This window comes from Ammodytes marinus, assembly GCF_949987685.1.
Source record: "Ammodytes marinus genome assembly, chromosome: 4".
NCBI classification, from domain to species: domain Eukaryota; kingdom Metazoa; phylum Chordata; class Actinopteri; order Uranoscopiformes; family Ammodytidae; genus Ammodytes; species Ammodytes marinus.
Window position 1 is genome coordinate 14,152,237 of NC_137233.1, and position 26,260 is coordinate 14,178,496.

At 38.3% G+C, this 26,260-nt stretch overlaps 2 protein-coding genes across 2 annotated transcripts in view; one reads left to right on the plus strand and one right to left on the minus strand.

The window, feature by feature from the left end:
- The window catches only part of cenpp (centromere protein P), a gene marked incomplete at its 3' end in the record, with an annotated part of 101,417 nt that overhangs the window by 525 nt on the left and 74,632 nt on the right, over positions 1–26,260 (plus strand). Inside the window, exons 2-6 of the mRNA XM_080026304.1 lie at positions 573–749; positions 1,490–1,644; positions 1,963–2,051; positions 3,813–3,901; positions 9,405–9,501. Of these exons, the coding sequence (XP_079882430.1) occupies positions 589–749; positions 1,490–1,644; positions 1,963–2,051; positions 3,813–3,901; positions 9,405–9,501 (591 nt within the window). The 5' untranslated portion in view covers positions 573–588. The remainder of the gene's footprint in view (positions 1–572; positions 750–1,489; positions 1,645–1,962; positions 2,052–3,812; positions 3,902–9,404; positions 9,502–26,260) is intronic.
- ogna (osteoglycin, paralog a) lies at positions 13,067–22,384 on the minus strand. Its single transcript, XM_080026305.1, has 6 exons — positions 22,119–22,384; positions 19,746–19,809; positions 18,385–18,549; positions 15,773–15,975; positions 15,254–15,346; positions 13,067–15,083 (listed from the first exon to the last, which is right to left on the minus strand). The coding sequence occupies exons 1-6, from the start codon at positions 22,272–22,274 to the stop codon at positions 14,913–14,915; spliced, it is 852 nt and encodes a 283-aa protein (XP_079882431.1). The 5' UTR covers positions 22,275–22,384; the 3' UTR covers positions 13,067–14,912.

The following is a 26,260-nucleotide window of genomic DNA, read 5'->3' on the forward strand; positions in this document are numbered from 1 at the left end:
AATCTAAACATAAGGCATTGGGATTGGGATTAACATCTCTTTACGTAATCGTATAGAAGACCAAGGTATGTAAAGACATGGGGAATAAGATGTATGAATCGTTTAGTTTTATCATGTTGCAAATTTAAAAAAAATGATTAGTAAAATATATATTATTTTTTTAAATTAAGAATTTATAAACACTAATTACATTAACATCAGCATGGCACTTTCAAATATGGTCACACTTTTTTTTTTTTAGCTTTTAACTGACTTGAAATAAAGTGATGACAGGAGTAAAAAAATAAGGCATGTTTTATGCAGAATTGTCCCTAACCCAAAGTTATAGATGTTATAGTTGTCTTTCTCTACAGTTTTAGTTTGTGTTAAATTGGTCTTTAATTTGAAAAATAAAATACCAATATAAATATATTGACAAAATAGAAAAAAATTGTGAAGAATAAAACTGTATCTTATTTAGGGATAATTGGAAATGTAATTGTCTTTGTATAAGCAAGAAAAGGGCCCCATCTTACAAATTTTTTTGGAAGAGCCTTTTAATGTAACCAATGTTTTTTCCCCGTTGAAATCAGGCAGTGTTTGACCATCATGATGGAGGCTGAGATGAGTGAGGAGAACATGGATGAGGTGAAGGTGCTGGAGGCTCAGATCGAGCAGCTCCAGGCTGAAGTGACTGCATTGCAGCGCCAGCAGCAGGACAACGAGAAGGACGTAACGTTCCACCTCAGAGGACAAATACAGGACGCCATGTGAGTTTCCTTTTTATTCTTAATTGTTATATATCTTTCACATCCTACTTTCACTTTTGAACCTGCAGTATTTTCTAACATACAACAGTACATGTTCAAATCTAATTTTCAGATTAAATTTACTTTTACCAAGTACACCTTGGTGGTGCAGAGGTGTGTGGTTCACTGAAAAGTGTAACCATAATATTTTCTGGAACTTTACAAAGATAAGGTTATGTTGGGAAAATTTTAATGCAGTTGATATGAAATCCCAAATACCTGCCCTGTGATGTATTTCAGGAATATTCAAGATGTTGTGATGAGAGAAGATCGCTAATTAAATACATTTTTAATTTTAATTTGCAACAAGTAAGAACGCTTTTCTAAGAAACTAGCCAAATGTAAATGCCCAAAAAGAGGAACAGTGGCTGGAAATTGTCCAAGATATGTTTGTTATGGACAAGCTGACATACCTTTTTGAAAGTCAAAGTGAATACATTTAATAAGAACTGGAAGAAATGGAAAATGTATACACAACACTGACTAAATTAATATCCGATTTCAAATATTTATATGAATATTGAAATAATTCAAGACATTATTTTATTGAATTTATTTTGGTACCACATTCTATTCTTTTATTTTTTGTTGATATTGGTTTGTTGCTTTGTCTATATCTTGTTGAAAACTCAATAAAAACGTAGACTTGGTGAAAATAAAAAGAGTAAACAGGAGTGCTGAAGTCATGTCCGTCTCCACAGGCTGTATATGTGCGGACAGAGACGTGGAGGAGGGCAGGAGAAGGTGTTGTCAAGGCTTAATGAGGGGGTGGAGAAGCTGGAGAAGGATCTGAAGCGACAGACACAGATGAACGGCATCAGTCTGAACAGCTGCACCACAAAGACTCTGCAAAGCAGTAAGAGCCAAGAAACAAAACGTAGCAATGCATCAATAAAAGCAATAGTACTTTATACAAGATTTATAATATAAAATCGGCTTTCAAATGGTCCCATCCTGATAATAGTAGTAATAATTTACTGTGTGTGTGTGTGTGTGTGTGTGTGTGTGTGTGTGTGTGTGTGTGTGTGTGTGTGTGTGTGTGTGTGTGTGTGTGTGTGTGTGTGTGTGTGTGTGTGTGTGTGTGTGTGTGTGTGTGTGTGTGTGTGTGTGTGTGTGTGTGTGTGTGTGTGTGTGTGTGTGTGTGTGTGTGTGTGTGTGTGTGTGTGTGTACTAGGTGACAGTAAATTGGTCCAGCAGCTCTGTGTATCGGGTCACTGCTCTGAACTGATCTTTCAGGTGGAGTTCCACCTCTCTGAGGTCAAGGTGAGTATTTTCATTGTTTTAATTATTTGTTAGACAGAAGATCTCTGGTCCAAACCTGCAGAATTTTTACTACTTCATGTCCCAATGTTAAGCGTTTGTGGATGAAATCCATTCTCTCTTTTAAATGTTTTTTGTTTTATTTATCAACTAAGCAAAGCATCAAACTTTTGTCGGCTCTTTATAATTAGTAAGGTCATCTGTTGTAATAACTGAGAGGTATACTCATGATTACAACCCATTATAAATTATAATCTCATATCAATCTCAAAAATCCAGTATTGGTAGGGCTCTACTCATGATGTCCCTTAGCCAGATGTATTTGATGAATATGTTCATATCCAGTTTGGCCATTAAACAGAACTCCAGCCAAAACCTTAATCTCTGTAAATAAAAACTGTAAATCAACAGCTGAAGAGCTCTGCATAAGATTTAAAAGAACATTGTTGAATTTAGAATTGTATAAATTATTTTGAATTTTAGACTTGTGACTCAGTGGTAGGCAGTCTACAAACATCTCTGGATCTTTCACTCAAAATACATTTTAAGAGAGGGACAGAGGCCATTTTTGGAAATGATTTTGGTAATCTTTTATGCACTAAAAGGAACACACTTTTGTTATTTTCGGCTGTGTCCTCACAGAATGGGTGCTGGTGTTGTGTCCAGCCAGCAGAGGGCGATAGAGTGTCATGTTCAGTTGGTCACTGATGAGTAATCAAGGGGACAGATAGGACTTTAGCAGCTCCTCAGCAGCAGCAGCTGTCAGGCAGGCAAACCACTTGAGAACAAATACAAACATTATGTCAGGTCTTAAGTGTCATCCGGTCAGGTATGAGTACTACCTCAGAGGAAGAATCAATGGCAGGTGGTGGTTTTACTACCTGAAGTCATGCTGCTGGAAACAATAACATTTAAAGGTTTACATTTCATCTCTTCAAAACAAAAGCTCTTTAGTGTTTTTTCTTTGATTTCACGCCAACTAATTCAAAGTTCAGATTGGAGAACTGTCTAAATTAGATGCTTGTTTAAATCTCACCATATGTTGTTCAGGCACAATACATATGCCAACACTTTCCTCCAGGTAGAGCTTGGTATCCTTTTGGTATTTCAGTAACCAATTATATTGTTAACAATAATTTTATCCTTACCTTGCTTTGAGAATTTGTGTTATACTGTATGTCTAAACATAGGCAAGAAGCAATAAGAACCCTCTAAACAAAATATGTTTTTCAAGATTATGACCAGACATTTGATGCCAACTTCCAGTACTTTGTAGTTTTTCACTATGTTTCTCTTGTCCTTTGTGATACAGTTTAATTCACACCTAATTTTAACACAATGTGAGCTACTACAACTTCCAGTAAGCTTAAAAAAAAGAGTTTTCCAAATGTTGTAAACCTATCCGAAATCAATCCCAGACAGCTAATAAAACCTTCATGAAGGTTACAATTTTATGTATTTGTTAAGACTGTCTTAGAATGATGTTAAATTAACTTTTGTAGTGCAGTTAGGATTTTTCTTTAAACTGAATTTACCCACATGCAGCTAAGCAGCTCTGGCTATCTTTAGTTCCCCTTATGTACTTAACTGTCTGCTTTGCTCATTCTCAGATTATGTACGTTGTCTGAAACTCTAAAAACAGACCAGTTTCCAGAAAAAAATTCATGCTTCATTTGAGAACACTTGATCATTTAACACTGGAGTGGCAGAAATTAATGTTTTTTTTAACCAATAAATTGATGGTATACTTTGCTTATCCTGTAGGCCGTGGAGAAATCTGAGAGGACGATCAGTAATCTGAACGTGGTATTGGACGCCAGTGACCTGCAGAATTTCAGCAGCTTCCTGTCTGGGTAAGAAGTCACACTGCAAATTGATTTTACAGACTTTTCCTTCCGTCTTATCTCTAGAACTAAAGACGCAACACAACAACACTTTCTAGTTGCTTAACATGGTAACATTCAGGTCAAAGAGTGACCACAGGGGATCACATCAAAACAGAGATATCATTCTTGAAATAGTCAAACTAATGAGCTTCAAGTGTGAACATCAAGTAAAGGAGAGACTGAACAAACTATTCTAAAAAATGGAGCAAATAGGGCCACACATTAAAGTAGAGCCATTGTATCTGATAAAACCATACACTGTTTATGAAGATAAAACGTAGGGTCTACAGTACACTATATGGCCAAAAGTATGTGCACAGAACTCTTTACCAGGCCTTATTGCCCAAAATAAATAGCATAATCAGTAAATTTGAGCACATTTCTGCAGCCAGGTTCCTTCCAACATCTGCCAAACAGCCCAAAGCAAGTAAATGCCCATGGTTATGTAATCACATGTAAAACAAACGGGGATGCCTGTAATGTTCAGAGGAGGTCCATATACTTTTGGCCTTGAAGTGGATTTGGCACATGGGTCAGCAGTTCAGTTTGAACTTAAATGCGTTTGCCAGTCAGTTTGTTATTTATTTATACTGTCTGCTTAGTCCAACTCTACATATTTAATATTGGATATTATTCCTGTCAGGATGAAGTCTGTTTAGTTCAACCAAAGTGTTTAAAGTAGAAGAAGATGTCAAACTGCAAACGGCTGTCCTCCAGCTGAATGTCCACACTCACGCATCTTCTCGTCTGCTCTTTATTCACAAACAACAAACCTTTCCCATGGCAGACTTCTGGCTTGTCAAACACAGGTGCATCTCATTACATTCATAATGGCTGCATTCCATTTAGGTTTGCTGGCTTACTTGCATACATACCTGTAAATTAATAACATATTGGTTACACCTGTGTTCTTTACCTGCTGTGACTGTTATATCTGGGTTGAATTTGGTCGTTAAGGTTTTCTAGGTAATGTTTGGAGCTTTTGTCAAAGTTATAGGGCTACAATTGATATGTCAATGCAGACTCTACAGGCATGGAGTTATGTTTCACATTTATTTGACCCTCAACTGCACAGATTTCTTTCTCGGTGGTCTGGTGAGTCCACAGATTGTATTTATTTGTTTATTTGGCATGGACTTTTCGAATTTATGAAACTAATTGTATATGTTGAAGAGTTGGCCTGAAGTTTATTTTTAATTTGTAGTCAGCTTGTGAGAGATAGTGGTTCGAGTAGGGTTGGAAGATGGTTCACTCTGGAAATATCTTATTGAGTAAAAATTCTGTGTGTGCTTTGTGTGCACAACGGGCCATGTCTGAAATAGAAAATTAAGTAATTTTAATATACTGCATGGCCTCTTGTCTTTTCAGTATTCTATAGTTATTTTGTTAATGCAAAGTGGAAAAAAAATAGAAACAGGTGATCACGATACTGAAACATCTGAGAAGTACCATTTGGATATAGAATCCTATATACAAGCCATGTGTATTTCCTATTTAGTGTTGGGGAGAAATATAAGTAAAGATTTTGGAATAAAGTTTTAAAACTTGAAAGCCCTGAACAAGATTTAACCATTTGCCTAATGCAATTTTGTAGTCATTTTCGCAGCCCCATGTTACAAAACATAAACGTACCTCATTCTTAGATCCTCGAAAGAGCAACGGAGGAGGGAGGGTCTCCAGGATGGACAGACAGGAAATAGATATAATGTGTACAGAATAGACCAACAGAGTGAACTGACAGTTTGGACAATCGGTATGGCAAAATTATGAATAAATTGTAAACATATGTGAAGAATGGATCTTTGGGGAACATTTCTGTTGTCACCAGATAAATTGGACCTGAGCCACAAAACCTCCTCGCCACCATGGAACTTTTTTAATGGTAATACGTCTTAACATTGTTGCTGATCTTTTGAATGTATAAGGCAACCTATAAAAATATAAAGAAATTTCAGCATGACAAATATTTCAAGACATAATCACTATGTATCAGAGAATCAATACATTTTCCATTCCAACACTCTGCGGCTGCGGCATGCCTAAATGCATGGAGTTGCTGCCATAGTATGATTGGCTGATTAGCTAAATGTGTTAACAAAAAATGTAACCGGTGTACCTAATAAAGTGGCCGGTGATTGTATATATACCGTATATATACATATATACGGTATATACTGTATGTACAGTATGTATGTGTTTTGATATGCAACAAAGAAGTTTTCCTTGAATCTTTGGTGAACTCCAGTCTCACTCTTTCTGATGGTATCCACCTGAGCATCACAAGCACTTGCATTGTTCTTGGCTCCTGTCAGATCTGAGCTCGAGTTTGTTTATATAAACTAAATGTGTTGGCAGTGTTGTTTTTAGGACCTCAGGTACCTTTTCTGTCCTTGTTAACACAGGCGGTCGAAAAGTCTGTTCTGTCCGTGGATCAGTGAAGCAGAGGTCTGCTTTTCTCTATATCTGAGGCCACACCACATCTGGATTGCATGGTCTAGTCTGAAGAATTTGGCAAACAACAGATGGAAAAATACTAGAGATAATGATTCTGACACACTGCTGCTGCTGCTGCTGCTGCTGTGTGTGTGTGTGTGTGTGTGTGTGTGTGTGTGTGTGTGTGTGTGTGTGTGTGTGTGTGTGTGTGTGTGTGTGTGTGTGTGTGTGTGTGTGTGTGTGTGTGTGTGTGTGTGTGTGTGTGTGTGTGTGTGTGTGTGTGTGTGTGTGTGTGTGTGTGTGTGTGTGTGTGTGTGTGTATTATAGTTTTACAGGATAAATCAGATGATCTTTGTCTTATCAGGCTAGTTATGTACTACTGACACTGATTTTTATTGGTGAATTGTATTTAGCAAACACATGTAGTTTCCACATCTGTCCTCCTTTCCCATGAAAATATTTCTCAACTTTGTAAGTGCACAAAGTCACACTGTAGATACACAGACTGTCACACTTCCTGATGAACCTCTGCTTAACACAGTGCTGCTGTTGTCATGGAGCAAGTCAACTTAAAGTTTGTGTTTATTTGTCCAAGCCAAGCTAATGGTGTGAAGCCAAACTACTAAAGTCAGGACAACAGCAGGAACTGTCAATGCGCACTGCAGCTAAAAGAGAGGTTTACTCTCAAGGTTTCCTTTAAACACATGCACACAATGCTTACAGTAAACATGCATGCATTTTAGACAGTGTAACATGAATGTGATCAGTGCATTGTATGTGTATCTACCAATGAGATTCTGGTATTTAATATGAATGTTATATTACGGTGACCAACTTGACTTGAAACTGTGGTAGATTCAAGTGGTAGTGGTAGGTCTTCGATTTTGTGGTAGGGGTGTGCTGATTCAAGGCCGTTTCCACTGTTGTAAAAAACGCCCAAGCCAATCTGAGTGAGCTTTGTCAGGCAACATATTTCTTCAATAGATGTGATGAATGGTAAGTCAGTTGCTCCTGTCACCCATTACAACAGCTTGTTTGTCAAAGAAACAAGACATTGAGGGATTAGTTGACTAGTTAGGGTGGATTTTGAGGCTACAATCTAGGGATGAACAGAACATTGTGAATAATCTTAATATGAACATCCAAAGCAAATATTAAAGTAATATTGGTTGAAGCTGCTCCTGTTGGTCTACAAGAGATGTTAATCAGGACTGCACGGTTTTATCTGAAAATCAGGCTGAGTCGTTGTTGCAATGGCCCAGGTTGGACCCTGGCCTTGGACCTTTGTCCCTCTATCTTCCCAATTTCCACTCTGCACTGCACTATCAAGTAAAGGGTGAACAAATAAAAGAAAAAAAAAAGTTTAATCTGTAACAATTTGTCCAAACTCCGAATCCAAAGTGTATAAGCCAGTGTTGTAGTATTCAATAGAGTCTCGAGATCACTTTTTAAGGTCTTGGACCACATTTTTACCCATTCTTGTCTCGGTCTCAGACAAAGAGGATTTAGATTTTATTTAAAGACCGTCCAAGACCACAACTTAATACACACCCGTTTACAGTATATGGCTAAACAAAGTGAGGTGAATGAAGGAATCCTAATACATTTTTTTGTGAATGATTGTAAGGGGATATTTCAAATAATTTTGAGGAGTGCCTATGGTGTACATGTTCCACATTTTATCCCAAATGTGTCATGCAGTGTGGGACTCGCACTGGTCTGGCCCTCGTCTCAACCCCTCAATGGATTGGCTTGTCGAGTCTCGTATCGATACACTTAGGACGTTGGTCATGTTTTGTATATGTTTAGGTGGTCTTGACTACAACACTACCATGAACACAGGAGGTGGTGCTTTGTACTGCAGCAGGGGCCTTCTTAAATGCACAGATCTTTCTGACAGCCCTACTGTCTACATAGTTTTTACACTGTTAAATAGTATTGAGGTCAATGCACAGTGCTATAGACCGGTCAATTATTCTAGTGTTTTGATCTTTTTTTCCACTGTTTGCCAAACTCATATTTGGTATGGTTTATTCGGTTCTGTACTGATCATTCAAACCCGGTAATGAGTTCAATACAACAATATCCAACCAGGGATAAGTCTCTCCTTGTCTTTTTGGTAGTTATCCATAGGCGGGTGCTGCCATGTTTCCATCAGCTCTGTGTGGAATAACAGTCGTCTGGAAACTTAACCCAGCTGCCGTCTAGCCCCAGGCCCCCTTGGAAAACTCTGGAAAGACTTTCCCAGAATGTCCTAAGCTTTCTCAGACAGAGAAAGCGGGTTGAAAATGTCCTTTTATGACCGAACACCTGCAAAACTAAGGACATTCCTGACTTTATTTGTATTGCAAATTAACTAATGTTAGCAGCATGTTAAGACACTAAACTAAATTGGTGAACATGATAAACCTTCACAGAGAAGCTAATGAAGACTCTTATGAAATATCTACACAGTAGGTGTCTCAGCCAAGATTGTCAGTCTTCCATCTCTGACGCATTTGACAGAACAGATACTTCTATTTTCACTTCTAATCAATCCAGCTGTCTACACATTATGCCTAATGGCTTGAGTTTCACTCATGCTCCACATAGGTAAATGTTTATTTTACATGAGTAACTACAGTGATTATGGGTTGGGCTTCAAGTGCTGCCAAATGTGGGTGACTCGGACACCATACTGTCCCTGAATGCATGCTGTGTATTCACAATGTTAGTTTTTCTAAAAGCCTATACACTATACACAGTGCTACAGTTGAGACGTCATACAGTTTACAGTATTAAAGGATTACATGTATTAGAATCCTCTGGTATTAGAAAAAGTATAAGGAAAATATTAACTTTTGATAATTAGAACTGATCACATTAACTTTATGTTCATATCCATTCTGAATTCAATGATGCATATTGTCACATTTTTACCGATATTTCTTTACACCTTTTAATGTTCAGCGAGTCATATATTAAACTTTGAGGGAGCAGAACTAATAAATGTCATTAATAAATGTTTAAATGTTGATTTTTTTCTATGTCATATCAGGGTGGAGGAGAGCAGGGATCTTTTGCTGTTCTTCAGGACTCTCAGGACTTTCTTAGACAGATGTAAAGACAGGAGCAGAACCTTTCAGCACTTTCAAGTAAGCAAAAACCCGCCTGCACCCAAATTGACTTAAAACTTGCATCCCTCACCCGCACACGTGTTATTGACAGATTACAAATTATTTGTTGCTCACAATGAATATCGAGGATTTACTCTGGATTAGGCCAAGTTGGTCCTTTCCTCTTATGTCTGGTTTAAACACCACTGATCACAATTTTGCGAAACATAACAGCATGTTGGACCAATGAGGTTTCCCCAGCTTTTCATAAATTGTTGAAATAACAATCTGGAAACATTAGGGGACATTTTGGACTTTTATCCCTCTCTGCATCATATGTGGTGGGCAAGATTCATCAGCCCATCATGAAGTCTTTCAATTTGGAGACCAGGTCTTCCATCAACATGAGGGGACACAGAACTAAAATGGGAACTTAAGTTGGGTTTAAACATAACTTCTGCCTTACCCCTGCTGGGATTCACCCTCATACATCAGCCTTATTGTCTTTTCAAACTTCGAGAGGACAGAACGTTAATGAAGAAGCAAAGGGACTAGTTTTGGCTTAATTCATAACAACCATACAGTTCTTACACTGACATTTCTTAACCACCCCTTAACCACCCACTGTTCCACACATTGGACTATGTACAACATAAGACTGTCAGCATGTATTAAACATGCAAAATATGTATCGCTAGATAAGAACCTCACTTATTCAGGATTGTAGTCACTCAACCCACTCATCTTCAACCATTTATCTGGGGTCGGGTCACCTGGCAGCACCTCAAACTTCCCTTTCCCGGGCCACATTAACCAGCTCCAACTGTAGGATCAGGAGGCGTTCCCAGGCCAGTGTGGAGATATAATCTCTCAACGTAGTCCTGGGTCTTCCCTTAGGCATCCCCCCGGCTAGTCGGGCCTGTAACATCTCCCTAGGGAGGCGCCCAGGTGGGATACCTACCAGATCTCGAACCACCTCTGCTCTACTCCGGGTGTCCCGGATGAGTGAGCTCCTCACGTTTTCTTTAAGGGAGACGGCGCCCACCCTCCTGAGAAAACCCATTTCCGACTCTTGTTCCTACGATCTACTTCTTTTGGTTATGACCCAGCCTTCATGACCATAAGTGAGGGTAGAAACGAAGATTGACCAGTAGATCTAGAGATTTGCCTTCCAGCTCAGCCCCCATTTTCATGACAACGGTGTGGTAAAGCAAGTGCAAAACATCCTGGACAGGATATCCAAGCTACTGTTGAGAACCCAAACAAAGCTCTAGCTTTAAGCGTACAGAGATTGGATGGCATGACATGGTGAAGTGATTTTAAAGGGTTCATTTCATGAAGCTAAATGTTGGGTCCCAAACCAAGTTAAAAAAAATCCTTATCAGTGCTGTTTGTTCTGGACTTCTAATTTTCAGGCCTAAATTGGTACGTAATCCAGTACAAAATTGCTAGATGGCTAAATGGTTGGACAGATAGGTAAGATACATACTGTAGATATTAGATATCCTAGATATATGGATGTCTCTCAGTATTGTCTGAAAAAATGACTGATCTAATTTGATTTAAAGTATAGGGCCAGCCTTAGCCCTTGTATGTGGGTTTTCTTCTGTTGACCGCCTTACAATGAATATAATTAGAATAGGAGGAGGTTGTCAGCTATATTTCGACAATGAAGATGCAATGACAACTGGACAAAAACACACTCTGTATAGGGAGCTTTTGTTTCTAAACTGTTTAGATTCAAGCTGATGAAAGAATATAAAAATGAAGGTTAATGTTGTGGGTGTGATTTGGTATGAGCGTGATAAATGTCAGGGCGGGACATTAAGAAGTAGCAGTAAAATGTGAAATACTAAATAAAGCTGCAGAAGCAATATGGAACCTATTCTCCTGTTTACTTAGAGAATGTACAGTTCTGCCAAGTTGGCTGGGATAAAGAAGGATTAACCCACATTTTCCATACTGGACAGTGTGCTCCAAACTCTTATTTTGCTTCAGTTGCATTTTCTTCTGTGTTCTTATGGAAAAATTTAATTCCCATTGTAACTATTCAGCTGTAATATGGAGAGTGCCTTGTATGCGGATATCCATGCTTTGACACACAGACATGAACATTAGAGGAATAAACAAATACACATATTAAACACAAAGGATTCACATAAAATCCCTGGCATTAATTTAGCTATAGACCACAACATTAATCAGCCGGGCACTGTAGTATACCAGAACTGCAGATGATGGTTGTCTACGTAGCACTTACAAACCGTAGACATTTACAAGCACAAGGCCAATCACTGATTGGGATTTCTCAGTTGTATCGCTCTGCACGCAGACACCCCAACATGCCCAGACTCTTCAGTCATTCATGGTGACGGTGTAATGCAGTAAGTGTTATTCTTGTGCTGGCTGTGTGGCCTAAATATGGCGATATCAATTACTAATTCCAACACTGTCACCATGAACGTTTGCGTTTATCGGTATCTTGGAATGTACTTTCAAGTAAAAAAACATACATTTTAACCTGTAAGGGCAGCTAGCCCTGCTTTGGATATATAACGTGTGAATGTTTCAGTTGTTTATGGGCTTGAATAAAAAAAAAAACCTGTGCTGATGACAATTGAGTTGAAAGTATAGTTCTGTATTCCATTGTACATTGGTAGGTTCTATTTCTACCTATTAGCTCATATGCATCTTCTCACAAATATAACTACATATTGGTGGTGAAGGCAAACCTTTCATTAGTCATTCTTTGATACATCTCAACGTGAATATAAGTGTGTAAAATAAAAATACTTACGGTCGGGAATATAATGCATGACGCAGCATGATAATATTGGAAAACATTTATTTACTGTTGTGATTGTACCATCAACCAATTAAATCACAATCTAAACTATAAAACAAAACCTTTGTCATCGAAACAGCATTGCCATAACCACAGCCAAAACTTCCTTTGTGAAGTGTAATTCCAGTTGTTGTTTTCTGCCAGTACCTATACTTTAGGCTTAAAGATCTCCTATTATACTACTTTTCTGGTCTTAATTTCTCATTAATGACTCCTATAGAGCAACCTGACATGAATCACAGCACAAAAAACCATGTAGATTTTCGGGAAGCTCTTCCTCTCATCTCAGCGATTTCAGCATTCTCTGTCCACACTCGGCTTTGTGCTTCTCCGCCCCCTCGCCCCCCTCCTGCAAACCCCACTCCGTTGTGATTGGTTACCTTCCGAAACACTTTCAGCGGCGCACAGACAGATTTGAGCAGGCAGGTGGGGGCATGGCCGGAGCGTGCCTGAGCACGTTGCAGCATTACCATACATGGAAAAATCCGGATTTCCAACGTAATAAATCCCGGAAATTTGAAGTGAATCGCAACGAGCTGCCCTAGTGTTTAGCGCTCTGCACAGCCACCCCAGACGGTCAGCAGGGAATACGTCTAAATGCATGCAAGTCATTACTTGACACTTTAGTATGGTTAAACATGACTATAAATCATTTTAACAACGTTTATAGGTCATAAAAGTTGAAAAAGCATAATAGGTCCTCTTTAATATTAAAAACACTAATCCTTACACATGACTCCAACAATGACACCAACAAAATGTTATTAAAAAAAAAGTTTAACTTTATTAAAATATCTTAAAAACATAGCCATGTTACATACATTTCTTGTACACCACTGTTTCATTCACATCAGTAATCATTTCTAAAGTAATTTATATTACTGAAAGAGAAATGTTAGGACACACGAAAGACATTTTAAAAGCAGACAAAATATAACGTGTTACCACACATTACCATAGTTCGTAGATGAAATGTTTCCCATTTCTCTTCAACTTGAGTCTATAAATTAAAAAAGCGAAGCTGCGTCACAAAATGCTTAAGAAAGCCTGCAGTTGCATAAGTCTACATGGCCTTTGTCCTTGATAGAAAGAGATAGAGCTGTTTTTAATGAAACAATTAAAAGGGAAATTAATTCACACGATGGCAGAGCAAAACTGAGAAGTTGTAGTTAATTTCTAGTCACTCAATGAGAATAGCATTTTCAGACTATCCCTGCTGCCTGTTTATTAGCGGTCTCAGTTAGCTGGGATCAATAGTCTGACATGCAAGAAATTTAAAAGCAACATACAATTTATGTAAGGTGAAAATGTAACAATGCTCACAGGCGTTTCAGAAAGATTTTCCACTATCATGTAACAGGGTCCAGTTGGAGGAAATAAGGCTTTAAATCAACATGCAAGTATCAAGTATACATTTTTCTTTGACTGAAATTTCTTAAATCTTGTTTGTAACTTGCTGTTGCATCTACTATCCCACTTTCATCAGGCACTTAACTCTATGTCCTTTCCCTAAACTAACATTTCCATTCAGGGGTCACAGTATGTCAGAAATAACTTCTATTTTAGTTACTCGTAGTAATAAACTGATTCTTTATTTAGAAAGCATTTCATAAAGAATGCAAAAGCATTGGTTTGTTGTGTTTTTAAACTAAAAGGTACAGGTAGTTATAAAGCAAGCCTGTTGGCTCGTTGCTGCATGTTTGTGTTGGTTCTATGCAGTTTGTGTAGTTGCATTCCTTTAGGTGTTACAGTGTCAGGTCTGAATAAAACAATAAATTGGACTGTCAATGTAGAAGTGTTGATTTTCTCAACTCATCAATTGGGTTACATCAGTTCTACTGGCATTATGGAACGTTTTGAAAGGACCCCACTTGTAGTATCTTTTGAGCAGTTGGCCTTAATCTTTCAGGCTGTATGTCACTTACAGTCCCATCGTCTAGGCTTCAGTACGCTTTAAACAAAGTGTTTGTCAAATGTATTGACACATGAAACCACCTTTCCTATGGCTGATTCAAAGGCTGTGATGGAGGATTTTTGTTGTCCAAAACAAACAAGCTGACAAACACATTTCTTTCCAGCAGGGATGGGCCAGGTGTGTTGAGGTGTGAAAGAGTTTGAACTTCTTTAATCTCATAAATGTCTTTGAAGAAACTGTCTAAAAGTGTCTGCTGGTAGGCTTTTCTCACTTTTAGTGAAATATTGTAACTTCATTATAGAGTTGTAGAACTAATGATTTTAAACATAGTTGTAAGCATATTCAGGCCTACACACCCCTTTTCAGGTGATTCTGTGCCAATTCATGTGATTATGATCCTTAACAATGCACAACAACATCTTGTAGATGTAAAAACCTGACACTCCACACAAGTCAGTAGAACTGAGGAAGGCCAGAGTAGAGAAACTTATTACATTCTACACCTTTAGTCCAGTGAATGGTTTAATTTTGACCTGACAATGTCATAAGCTGTTGGTTTTCTGAAGTAAAAACAATAACACCTTGGGACCAGCACCCCAAAATCCATTATGTCATGGTATCCCCCCAGCACTCTGTTGTGGGACAACGGCTCCATCAGCAACAAAGAGCTACAGTAAAGTTTCGGCCTCCTCAGCGGTACCGTCCAGAAGGCAGTACCTTCATACAGGTGAAGCTGTCTGGGTTTTTAGAAAGCACCACGGGGTTGGCATCCAAACGGACCTCACTGAGATTAAGTCGAAGGTAGTAGGTGTCATTGGACCTGCAGAAGGTGTTTATGCTGACCTCAGTGATATTGTTGTTCTGGAGGAAATGGAAACAATGTCAAGAATGTTACAGATTGAATAAATGCTGGTCCAGTTCTCAGGATCGTGATTTCTCAGTATTTTCTTGAAAACATTTTAGGAATTAAACCCCTTTTTAAATGAATTTGGGACCTTTTTGTAGAGCAGTTATCAGTAAAAGATACAAACCTGTAGATGTAAGATCCGAACACTGTCAGGGATGGATGGAACAGCCTCCAGTTGGTTGTCGGCCAGAAACAGGTTAGCAAGCTTGGTCATTTTCTGTTTGGGAAAAAATTCACATCATGGAGACCCATTAAATTAATTTGAGTTGTTATTGGTTGTGCTGTGACTGTGTCGGAAGTGAATGTGTTGTAACAGCCTACCTTGCTATTACCAGATATACTTTGGGAATAGCAAATTTGTCTGATTTCAATCTTACGTCTGTACATTAGGTAATAAGAGGAGTTAGGATGTGGTTAGCTTTACAATAATACTTTCTTATTTAAAGGTATCTTTTTCTTTATAGCATGAACGATCATTTTAAAAATGTTGGATTAAGAGAAAGAGCAACTAAGAAAATATGGGCTTCTTTTTTTGTATGACTGAAGGCAACTTGCTAATGTTTTTTTTTAAATGCCTTGATTTGAACCAACCTAGAGTTCGGTTTGGAATATTCCAAAAGTTGAGAAAAGTGATGATGTGTACCTTGAAAGCATTAGCCTTGACACCCTTTGTTTTGAGCTGGTTGTGGTTGGCATTGAAGGATGTGAGTTTGGCAGGCAGCATTGGAAGTTTGACCAGTTGGTTCTCAGATAGAGACAATTCTTCCAGTAGGGTTAGCTTAGAGAAAGCCCCATCCTCGATCTCTGAGATCATGTTTCCCGTCAGGTCAATCCTTTTCAGAGTCACTGTTGATTGTTGAAAAAATTACAGTCAATACAGCTCTCCCACTCAAAGTGGTGACAGATCATCTGAGTTACCTTGGGGTATGTTTTACCAGAAATTTTAAAAACCTATTTAAATCGAACTTCCTCAAATTATTGGATCAGGCGAAGCAAATATTATCGAAGTGATCTCCTCTGGCTTTCTCTCTTATAGGTAGAATAAATTCAATTAAAATGACATTACTCCCAAAGTTCCTATATCTATTCCAATGTCTCCCCATCTTTCTCCCCAAATCCTTTTTTCAGGCCCTTGACTCTTTAATGATAAATTATATTTGGAATGGTAAACACCCTCGGTTACGGAAAGCTTTTCTTCAAAGACCCAAACAAACAGGTGAAATGGCCCTCCCTAATTTCCAATACTATTACTGGGCTGCTAATATCCGTTCTTTAGTGTATTGGGTGCATTTTCACCTTGACGACTCAGCCCCAGTCTGGGTAACAATGGAGTCCAGCACTATTAGCCCATTGTCCCTATCTGCCCTCTTATGCGCCGCACTTCCACTCTCTTCGGCTATTCCCAACAGTAGTCCCGTGATTAAGCACTCCCTTCGAATCTGGACCCAATTTAGGAAGAATTTTGTAATGCAGAGTTTTTCACTTTTCAGCCCAATTGCAGCTAATCATTTGTTTACTCCCTCGACGGTGGATGGTGCATTCAAGATCTGGCATAAAAAAGGCTTAAAATGCATCGGTGATTTATTTATTAATGATCTATTTGCTAGTTTTTCTCAATTGACAAAACACTTCGGTATCGAAAAGACACATTTTTTCCGATTTCTGCAAATCAGGCATTTTACGCAGAAGTTAATTCCCCAATTCCCTTATAAACCGCCAGCCAATCATGTCGATTTGTTTCTTTCTGTAAACCCCACATTAAAAGGCTCAATTTCTGTGTTTTTCAACCTTATTTCGAAGTTGCATAGCCCCTCATTAGCAGCTATAAGAACCCTGTGGGAGCAGGACCTAGGTTCTGCCTTCACAGATCACATGTGGGATTCAGTCCTGGATCGGATACACTCTACCTCCAGGTGCGCCCGACATGCTCTTGTGCAATTTAAAGTAGTACATCGTATCCATATATCTAAAACTAAATTAGCTCGTATGTTCACCGATGTAGACCCGACCTGTGATAGCTGTAAGAGCGCACCGGCATCACTCTTTCACATGTACTGGTTGTGTCCCACCTTGACTGAGTTCTGGACATCAGTTTTTCGAACAATTTCTGAAGTACTTCAGCATCAAATTGAGCCGAACCCTTTCACTGCAATTTTTGGCATTGCTTCAAATCCGGGCTTGCCTAAAGTGAAGCTGAAGGTACTGGCCTTCACCTCATTACTTGCTCGTAGGGCTATCTTACTCAAGTGGAAAGATCCTGCTCCTCCTTCCCACTCACATTGGATTAGAGACATTATGTCATGTATGAATTTAGAGAAAATACGTTATACTACCCAGGGATCCGAGAATACATTCGACAGAATTTGGCGCCCCTTCTTAAATTATTTAAAAAAACCAACAACAACTATAGAAGAGTAGCTACCTCCCCCCTCTTTTATTTGATTGATATTTTTTTTTTTCTTTTCATATTGATTGTTTATTTCTGTTTCTTGTAGTGTATATTTCGTGTTGTTTGGTGGGATGTGGGTGGGGTATGTTCGGGAAAAAAAGGGGAAAAAAATTTGTATTCATTGTGCTACAATTTTGTTACTAACATATAATAAAAAAAACTTTGAAAGAAAGAAAAAATTACAGTCTTCTGTTGTTGGACCACCATATTAATGTTACACAAAATAGTAGCTTATATACGGTATATGTTTTTGATTAGCATTTAATTTAATGTTTTTAGGATACTATGACTGACAGTTTCAAGTTTTACATTCGGATATTTCCGTTTCCAAATTGTCTTACTGTTTTCAATCATTTCCAGGAAATTAGGGCATCATTGATGTTAATGTCACCTGCTGAGCTCAAAAATCACATTGCATCTGTTTTCATGATGAGTGTAGTACTGGAAGGCAGTTGAAACACTTACCTATCAATTAGGCCTACATTGCCTCAATTGCTTACCAAGCTGAAAGAACCCTAATCACTAAAAGTGTTTCATCACAAACCGCGACTAGTAAATTAATATTTTAAACTGTAAGTGGTAAGGTGTCTCTTTTACACAACGGCTACAATGGCTTTCTCTAAATAATACCATACAAATTGTACAATTTTAAATTAAATCATTAAGTGTCTAATTAATTAATTAATAAAACAAACAATTTGACTAAGCATTCACAGCTGACTTTTAGTTTTTGACTACATGTCTTGACAAACTTGGCTGTGCAATCAACATCAACAGGTTGTGATGGAGATCATTTCCACACTTACCAGTGTCAGCAAAGTCTTTGGCGGCGATCTTTTTGATCTTGTTGAAGCGGGCATACAGGTAGGCCGTCTCTTTAGGCAGGGTGGGAACACTGGTCATGTCTGGACTGACCTCCTCACAGTACACTGATCCAGTCAGACACACACACAGCAGGCAGGTGGGTAGGTCTGCAACACAGAGGCATTACAAAAACGTTAAACAATCTTCAGGAATAATTTCCTATGGGGACCCTCTGCATGCCAGGAGAAAAGCCTTAACTGACTTTGCTGTTCTCTCAACAGTGCACTTTTAACAAGCAGCCATTGATCCTGCTGAATGCGATTAAGGCTCACTTTTGATTGTGACAAACATTTATTTTCTCGATTCATTATTTAGACTATAAAATAACAGGAAATACAATTTTGTAAAGGTCAACATTATGTGTTGCAGCTTGACCAATCTACTTTCAGAACCTTCAGATCATCTGATCTATTACTCCTCTCTGTTCCATGTTCTCAGTCAAATTCAACGGGACCAAGCTTTTCACATTGCTTCTCCCAGCCTGTAGAACAATTGACCCCTTACTTTCATGTCTTACATCAACTTTTTTAAATCTCTGCTTAAGACAAGAATTTTCCTTTCAGTTCCATTCATTATTATTTAACTATTATATTGTAACGAATATTTACGGATTCATATTGAATTTGATTATATTCTAAAGATCTTTGTAACGCACTTCACTCTGTTAATACATTTGACTAACTCAATTTTATGAGATTAAAACTAAAATGATTTCTTCAGACTTTGAAGTTTTTTTTACAAGCGATAATTTGAACCTATTTTAGAATGTCTAGTAGTTTCTTATTTAAGGGTGCATTCACACTGGGCAAGTCCGCTAGTTCACTTGCTTTGGTCCAGACCAAATAGAATTTAGATCATTTTTGTTTGATGTGGTCCACTTTCACATTGCCCTTTTTTTGCAAGTGAACCAGCATTACAAGCAAATGCACACATGTGCTTGCTAAGTTCATTCATTCATTGAACAGACATTCTAGGGCGAGGAAAAGTAGGACGCACAAAGTGAAAACTGCCAAAATGTAAACAATCATGAATATATTCGATAAGTGATTTTGTGCCATCAGCAAATAACAGCTGTGGGTTAGGGTTAGTATCTGTAGTCACATCTGTAGTCACATCTGTAGTAACAAATCTGATTCATTTATTGACTTATTTACTCATAGGAAATGTCCAATGTCTGTCCCAGACCTTCCAACTATGATCATATTGGGTCAAAGCTACTTGACAAATTGTCCCTATAATTTAAATGTGATGCTCTTGTGTTTTTTTAAAAGGTGGACACTAGGTAAACAGGTATTTTTCTTACCTGAGGCGTCCCCTCCCCCTTGGATTGGGCTGTCATCAGGTTCATCAGCAAGAGGTAGCGCCCTCTGTAGGAGAAAACATGGCCTGTTCATATGCTGGCCATCTCATTGGATAGAGCAAAACATTGACACTGCCAGGGTTAGGAGGTCAGTCTTGGAAATATCCCCACAGTGCACTGTCAAATTTCGAGTAGAAACCAAAAAAATCACATAAATATGTGTGTATGTCAACTCTCCTATTAAGGTAATAATCCCAGGTGATCAGTTCAATTACAGCGTTCAAGTTACAAAGTCATCTTCCACAAATGTATAATCGGATGTAATTGACTGGTCCAATGCCTTGTGTGCTTTCATGATGTTCGTCAAAAGTTTTGGCAAGTTCCAATTTTTGTTTCTTTGACCAGAGCCTCTGTATCTTTTTATTCGCTTTCCCGACACATTGGTGTGACTGAAATAAACTAGGAGGATGGTCTGAACACGAACTCCAGTCAATACCCTCTTTATCAACAGTCTAACTACCACGTTATATTCGGTTGAAGAGCTTACTGTAGTAGTCCACATTATCCTCCACAGCTGGTTACTGGATGACTGGCCCCCGCCTTAACCGCTGCTGTGTGCATGATTATAATTGTTGTTCAACTGCAGTATTAATAATTTTGTGGTGATACATTTTTGATATGTTTTGTTTCTGTTCTTCTTTTTGGAGCTTTGTGAAGTGAAGCCTGTTTTCGTGTAGTAGCCAATCATAATTAATTTAGATTTAAGTTTCTTTGCATTATTATACCATAACCCTTTAGACCTTTGGATGTTGTGGCACATTTTATCTTTTGGCTTGAAGACTTTTTGGCCTATGATGGCCAACTGCTAATTTAATCTCATGTTGCTTGGTAATTAAGGCAACCAATAAAACATTCACAACTGAAGCTCATAAATCAGAGGTACTGTTACTAAAAAGTGTGTTAGTAAACATTCAACCAGTAGGGAAGTTATTTGCTACCAGTTCCTGTTAATAAAAGTTTCAACCACCACTGGTCTTAATGGTTGCTAAGTTTATGCTCTATCAATCGAGGACTCAGTTCAGTCACCTTCAGAGTTATTATAATCAATCAAAGTTCCCCTATACAAAACTCCAACCCAAAAATCTCTGGGGTTTCTGTTCCAACTGATTGGCCCTCAAACAAATGAAAGAGAGAAACATGTTGTGGATTAATAAGTTAGCCTAAATAAAGCTTGTGTTTAATTGTATCAGTGAATGTTATAAGGCCTGTCTCCTAAGGGGTCTGGCACTGACTGAGTTTTGTATGAGAAACAGCTGGTCACAAATCAGGACTCATTCAAGCTGAAGTAAGCCTCGACAAGCCCTGGCTTTCTCTGATCCCTTTTTTTCGAATGGGTCTAGTGTCTATCATGTAAAAATTGTCTTGATTTTATTTGTAATATTAACTATTATTTTTATTTTATTTTTTGTTACATCTCATAGAAGTTAGTTACATCTCATAGAATACGCTAATTTCTTTCCCTCTCAATCTCCGGATTGTTAGTGGGTTCTTCACTTCCTGCAAATGGTTCCCAAAGGACGAAACCAAACCAGACTTTGGTTTTTGGATCTTCCAAATATTTCCAATAGGGGTTAGTGTGGTTAGTTGAGGGGTTATTGTGGTCGATCCAGGGTTCGGGTTGTCTGGAGGAAGAACAAGTTAGACACAGCCGTGTGTGTGTGTGTGTGTGTATGTGTGCATGTGTGGAAGCTGTGAGCTGAATATATAATCTCTTAGAGTAGGAGGGTAAAGTCAAGTGCAGAGTTTTCTATGTCGAAGAAAACAAATTAGCAGACTAAACCATGAAGGTGATTATAAACTTTTTGACTGGATAATTGATTCAAATTAGGCTTTTTGTTTTTAGGTTTGAGTTGTTGGTAGACAAGCATTAAGCATTAGATATGGAAAGTCTTATCTTTATATTTTATCCCATATATTTTTAATTGCTTGTAATAGCTTTTATAAGAAATTTTTCTGGTCTTATCCTATTCATTTCTCTATAATTTAATAATGTACATTTAATGGTATTTTTATATGTGTTGTACAGTAAATGTATTCTTATCACATCAATTAGTCACCTTGAATTGATAACCACAAGGGAAATGATTGTCTTCAGAAGTCATACTGCAAGTAAACAGCAAAAACAAACTACTGAAAAAATTGCAATGTGACATTGGATTACTTGTGTAAAATCTGTTTGTGTTTAACTTGAAAAATTATGTTAATTTAAATGTTGAAGCTTATTTCACATACATTAATTTGTCAGAGTAATTTAAGAGATTTTTGGCAGTCAAGCATGATGTAGCTTGACTGCCAAAATTTTAATTAAGTTCTTACCCTAGCCCTCCTTAATTTCAAATGGTCACCGAAGTATCCGTTCAGCTCCATGCCAGGTAGAGATCCAGGTATCAGCTGTGAGTGCTGGTCAAACCTCCTTGCAGAGGCTGCCACCAACCACGGCACCAACATACAGGTGAATAAGAGGGCCTTCATCCTGTCCAACGTAGTGTGACACCAACACACAAACTTGCCTTAAAGCCTAAGTTTGGGTCAGCAGCTACTCTCTGCTACAAGCCCCTTTTGGGATGTGTCAAATGACTGTATTTAAAGGCTGAACCAGTAGCTTCCAGCAGACTCTCAAAGCAGAGTTTATAGAGCAGAGCATTTAACCCTTCCCTGAACACCCACCAGTGTGTGTGTGTGTGTGTGTGTGTGTGTGTGTGTGTGTGTGTGTGTGTGTGTGTGTGTGTGTGTGTGTGTGTGTGTGTGTGTGTGTGTGTGTGTGTGTGTGTGTGTGTGTGTGTGTGTGTGTGTGTGTGTGTGTGTGTGTGTGTGTGTGTGTGTGTGTGTGTGTGTGTGTGTGTGTGTGTGTGTGTGTGTGTGTGTGTGTGTGTGTGTGTGTGTGTGTGTGCGTGAGAGAGAGAGAATGTACAGAGGCAGACACACCAAAAAAGAGGCACATATGGAAAAAGTCAGTCAATGAGCATAAAGCATCCAATTTTGTTGAATGTCCCTTCAATGCGTAAAGAAAATATGCAAAGCATAAACAGCAGAGAAAGCAGAAAAATTGAAAGTTGACAACCACAGAGTGAGTGTGTTTTGTCAGGAGGAATTTCTGTGGTCTCCGCCCAGCTACTCAGTAATGACTCTTTATAACCAATCTATCGTTCATTAGGATGGATGATTTATTTTCTCCACTGGCTCTTTTTCTTTCATCCAACTAATTTGTCTGGTCAGACAACACATTTAGTGTGGGAGATCTTGATTATAAGCTTAGATGTGTGTATATATATTTATATGGGTTTACTTTGGACAGACAGTATTTTGATCTTGTTGACTTTTAATTTTTTCATCCTATCATTATTTCTACAGGCAAGTCATAAGAACAAGTTGTTATTTACGATAGCGGCCTGAGAGGCAACACATGCCACTTAATGTGGCTACGAGGAACTTTTAAGTATTTTTAAAACAGTCTAATTTTTCCTCTGATGATCATACATTAGCTTTAACAGCAAACAATACCATCAGTGCAAAGAAAGCTGTTTTATATAGCTTTTATTAATGCTTTTGATCTGGTCGGACACCCAGTCCGATTTACGGCTTGCGCATACAGGCTCTATGGTCACATATTCGGTTTAGTTCTAAAGAAATAAAATAAAAGTCGGTCGGAAACAGAAAATGTATCTTTCTTGCTTATGAAATATTTGAGTGCCGTCTTCCAAATTGTTAAGTGTCGAGGCCAAAGCCATTTCTAACAACATATCAGCAGCCATTTTTGTTGTTTACTATCACGACTCGACGGCGCTTGCACAGCACTTTCGTCATCCGGTTATGCCCGCTCATATAAAATACTACGATTTGATTGGTAGCTTCGAATTTTCCAACATAGTTGATGAGCTTCAATGCTTCGTGCCCAGAATAGTATGTGGAGCAAATTTAAATTTATCAAAAGAGCTTCTTTTGAAGATTCTAGGACAAGGAGCACTGTAGCTGATTTGGAGGCTTATAATGGAAAATTACCTTCCTAACACTTTACGATAGGTCTAAATTTTACTAGTCACCCAGTAGAAATTTCAGGAGTAATATCCTGGAAGCTCCTTACTGTGGTTGTTAGTACATAATACAAACAGGTACTTATTTACGTTGACATGGCTGGGTTTAGTCCTATTTTTAAATACAAATGTTGTGTCAGAAGGTAAGCTTAACAGAGGATTATTTTTGTGCGATTGGAGCCAGTATCGGCCCTCAAGTAGCATTTGGTGTCTTTTTTTGCTTCCTTACTGGTGTCTAGTAGCCTGGCTCCGCCCACCTACCTACTTCCGCTCAATTTTCATTTCACTTCAGTAGTCAGTCCGGGGCTGAAGTGTATTCATGGGTTCCTTCTCCAGCCAGACTTTTGGCGGTCCAATCAGCGAACAGAGCGAGTGGCTGAGAACGATGACGTCGAAGTCGCACGCCAGTTTCAGTTGAATGCTGCGTTCCTTTATACTCGGATCTCGGAAATTTCCGACTTGGTAGTTCAGAATTCCGACCTGTCTGTGTTCTGGTACATCTGCTCGGGAAAGTATGGACGCCTACAACCTTTCTCATCAAAATAACTAAACGTTAGGCTCTAGCTAGTTACCGTTGCCAGGTACTGGTAGATCCATAGACTACAATATGTAGTGAAGTCGGAAATTTCCGAGTTCCCAGTACAACTGGAACGCACCGTCAGAAGCCGGCTCATGACGTACGTCACGACCAAACGTTATGCGATTGGTTGGCTGAGCCAGTGTGGCACTGGGCAGATCCAATCGTTTTAAACTTCAACAGACACTCGCCTCCAAGTGAGTGAACGTTTCCCAATAGAGCAGTTCCAGACCTTCTGTACAAATGAAATGAAGTACAATGGTCTGGTTGGACCAGGCTAGGTGTCTAGGTGTTTTGAATAAGAATATTGTTCAGATGCTTCTAATCTTTGAATGTTTCTGTCTTTCTAGTTTGTAAAATGTATTTGTTTGTCTTTTTGTAACTTCATTATGGGTTCAGTTTAGCTATGTCTATAATATTTTTTAGACCTGGCTGTATTTTCGTTTGTGGGTTTCAAATGAACTTTATTAGAAATCAGTATTATGTTTATTTACTTCTGTGTGCATCTATTTTTGAAGATTATATCAACGCTTTTTTTTGTTGCCTTGATTGGAAGTGGCAGCCTCCCCTATTTATGAAGGCTGGAGTTTCATTGTGGCTTCTAGTGTTGAATTTTGAATCTATAAACACTTTTGATTTCAGAAAGGGTCAGACAACACGTCGTACAAACTATTTCTCAAGCTTAATCCAATTTTGAAGTAGCTCAGATGTCCCTCTACCAGGCCACATCCTACAGCTATGGTGGGGGATTCCAAGTTGTTCTTCTGGGTCTAGCCCCCAACCACTTCTTCAAACTCATTTCATTGAATAGAAATGGTGGTTCTTCTTTGAGATTATTCTTGACTTCCAGGCTTCTCCCGTTGTCTCTGAGGGTGAGCACGGACACCCTGCTGAGGAAAATGTATTTACATTGCCTGTATTTATGACATCAGTTTTCCTTTTCACTACCGTAATATAAAACTAATGTAAAGTACATTGTAATATTGTTAAGAAAAGTTCTATATAAATAAAGATGATTTATTATAATATAAATTAACTGCTTTTAAACAACACTTAATCTAAATGAGTACTGCTTTCAATTGTTTCTAAAGCAGAAAAAGGTTAACAGGTTCTCAGTGGTGAGCTCTAACCGAAACAATGATCGCTGGAATATATTGTGAGAACATTCTGGAGAAGTCATACCTCCACTGTTCCAACTCTTTAATCTATTAATCTAAATGGTTTAATATGTATCAGCCATATATAGCCTTGCAAATTAGTTATAAAGTGCTGGACAGGCAATAACACATCTATAAATAACTGCTATTATGAACACAAAAACGGCATAAACTTATCCAAAACAGAATGACTGGAAATGGCAAAATATTAAAGTTTCTCAAGCAGACAGGCCAACAGATTCCTTTCAAAAATGAAGAGAATTTCCACTCAGTCTATTCTACAGCTGTTGAGGTCCAGCTGTTCTTGGATTGATTTCAACCTTGGTTGTCAAATCAGAGAGATGTTGGTCTTCCCCAGAGCAGTTCATAAGAATTTGCTGGGCTTTTTTTGTGTTGTCCCTTGACATGGTATAATGAAAGAAAAAAAAAATTGACAAGAGACAGAACGTCTCTATAAACAAACAGAGTGAAAGTGCAAAGACTGAAGTTTAACAGCAAAACAGTTAAATAGAAAACATGTGACTATTTTAGCGTTCAAGAGGAGGGGGAAAAGAAGGGGGCCCAGACATAAACATTCAAGGAACATGAGCCCAGACTGTTACAGGTGTGTTAGCAATTATGCACACCTTTAAACTTTTATGACTCCAGGAAGAGGGCCAACAACTTGAGAATGTTTTTACTGTTGCTAATTTT

Excerpts from the sequence above, each read along its gene's own strand:
- ogna (XM_080026305.1), bottom strand. The coding sequence starts at position 22,274 with ATGAAGGCCCTCTTATTCACCTGTATGTTGGTGCCGTGGTTGGTGGCA. Across the intron at positions 19,810-22,118 it reads TGAAATTAAGGAGGGCTAGG|AGGGCGCTACCTCTTGCTGA; the intron begins GTAAGAACTTAA and ends TTTCTCCTACAG. Across the intron at positions 15,347-15,772 it reads TCAAGGCTAATGCTTTCAAG|AAAATGACCAAGCTTGCTAA; the intron begins GTACACATCATC and ends TTTCCCAAACAG.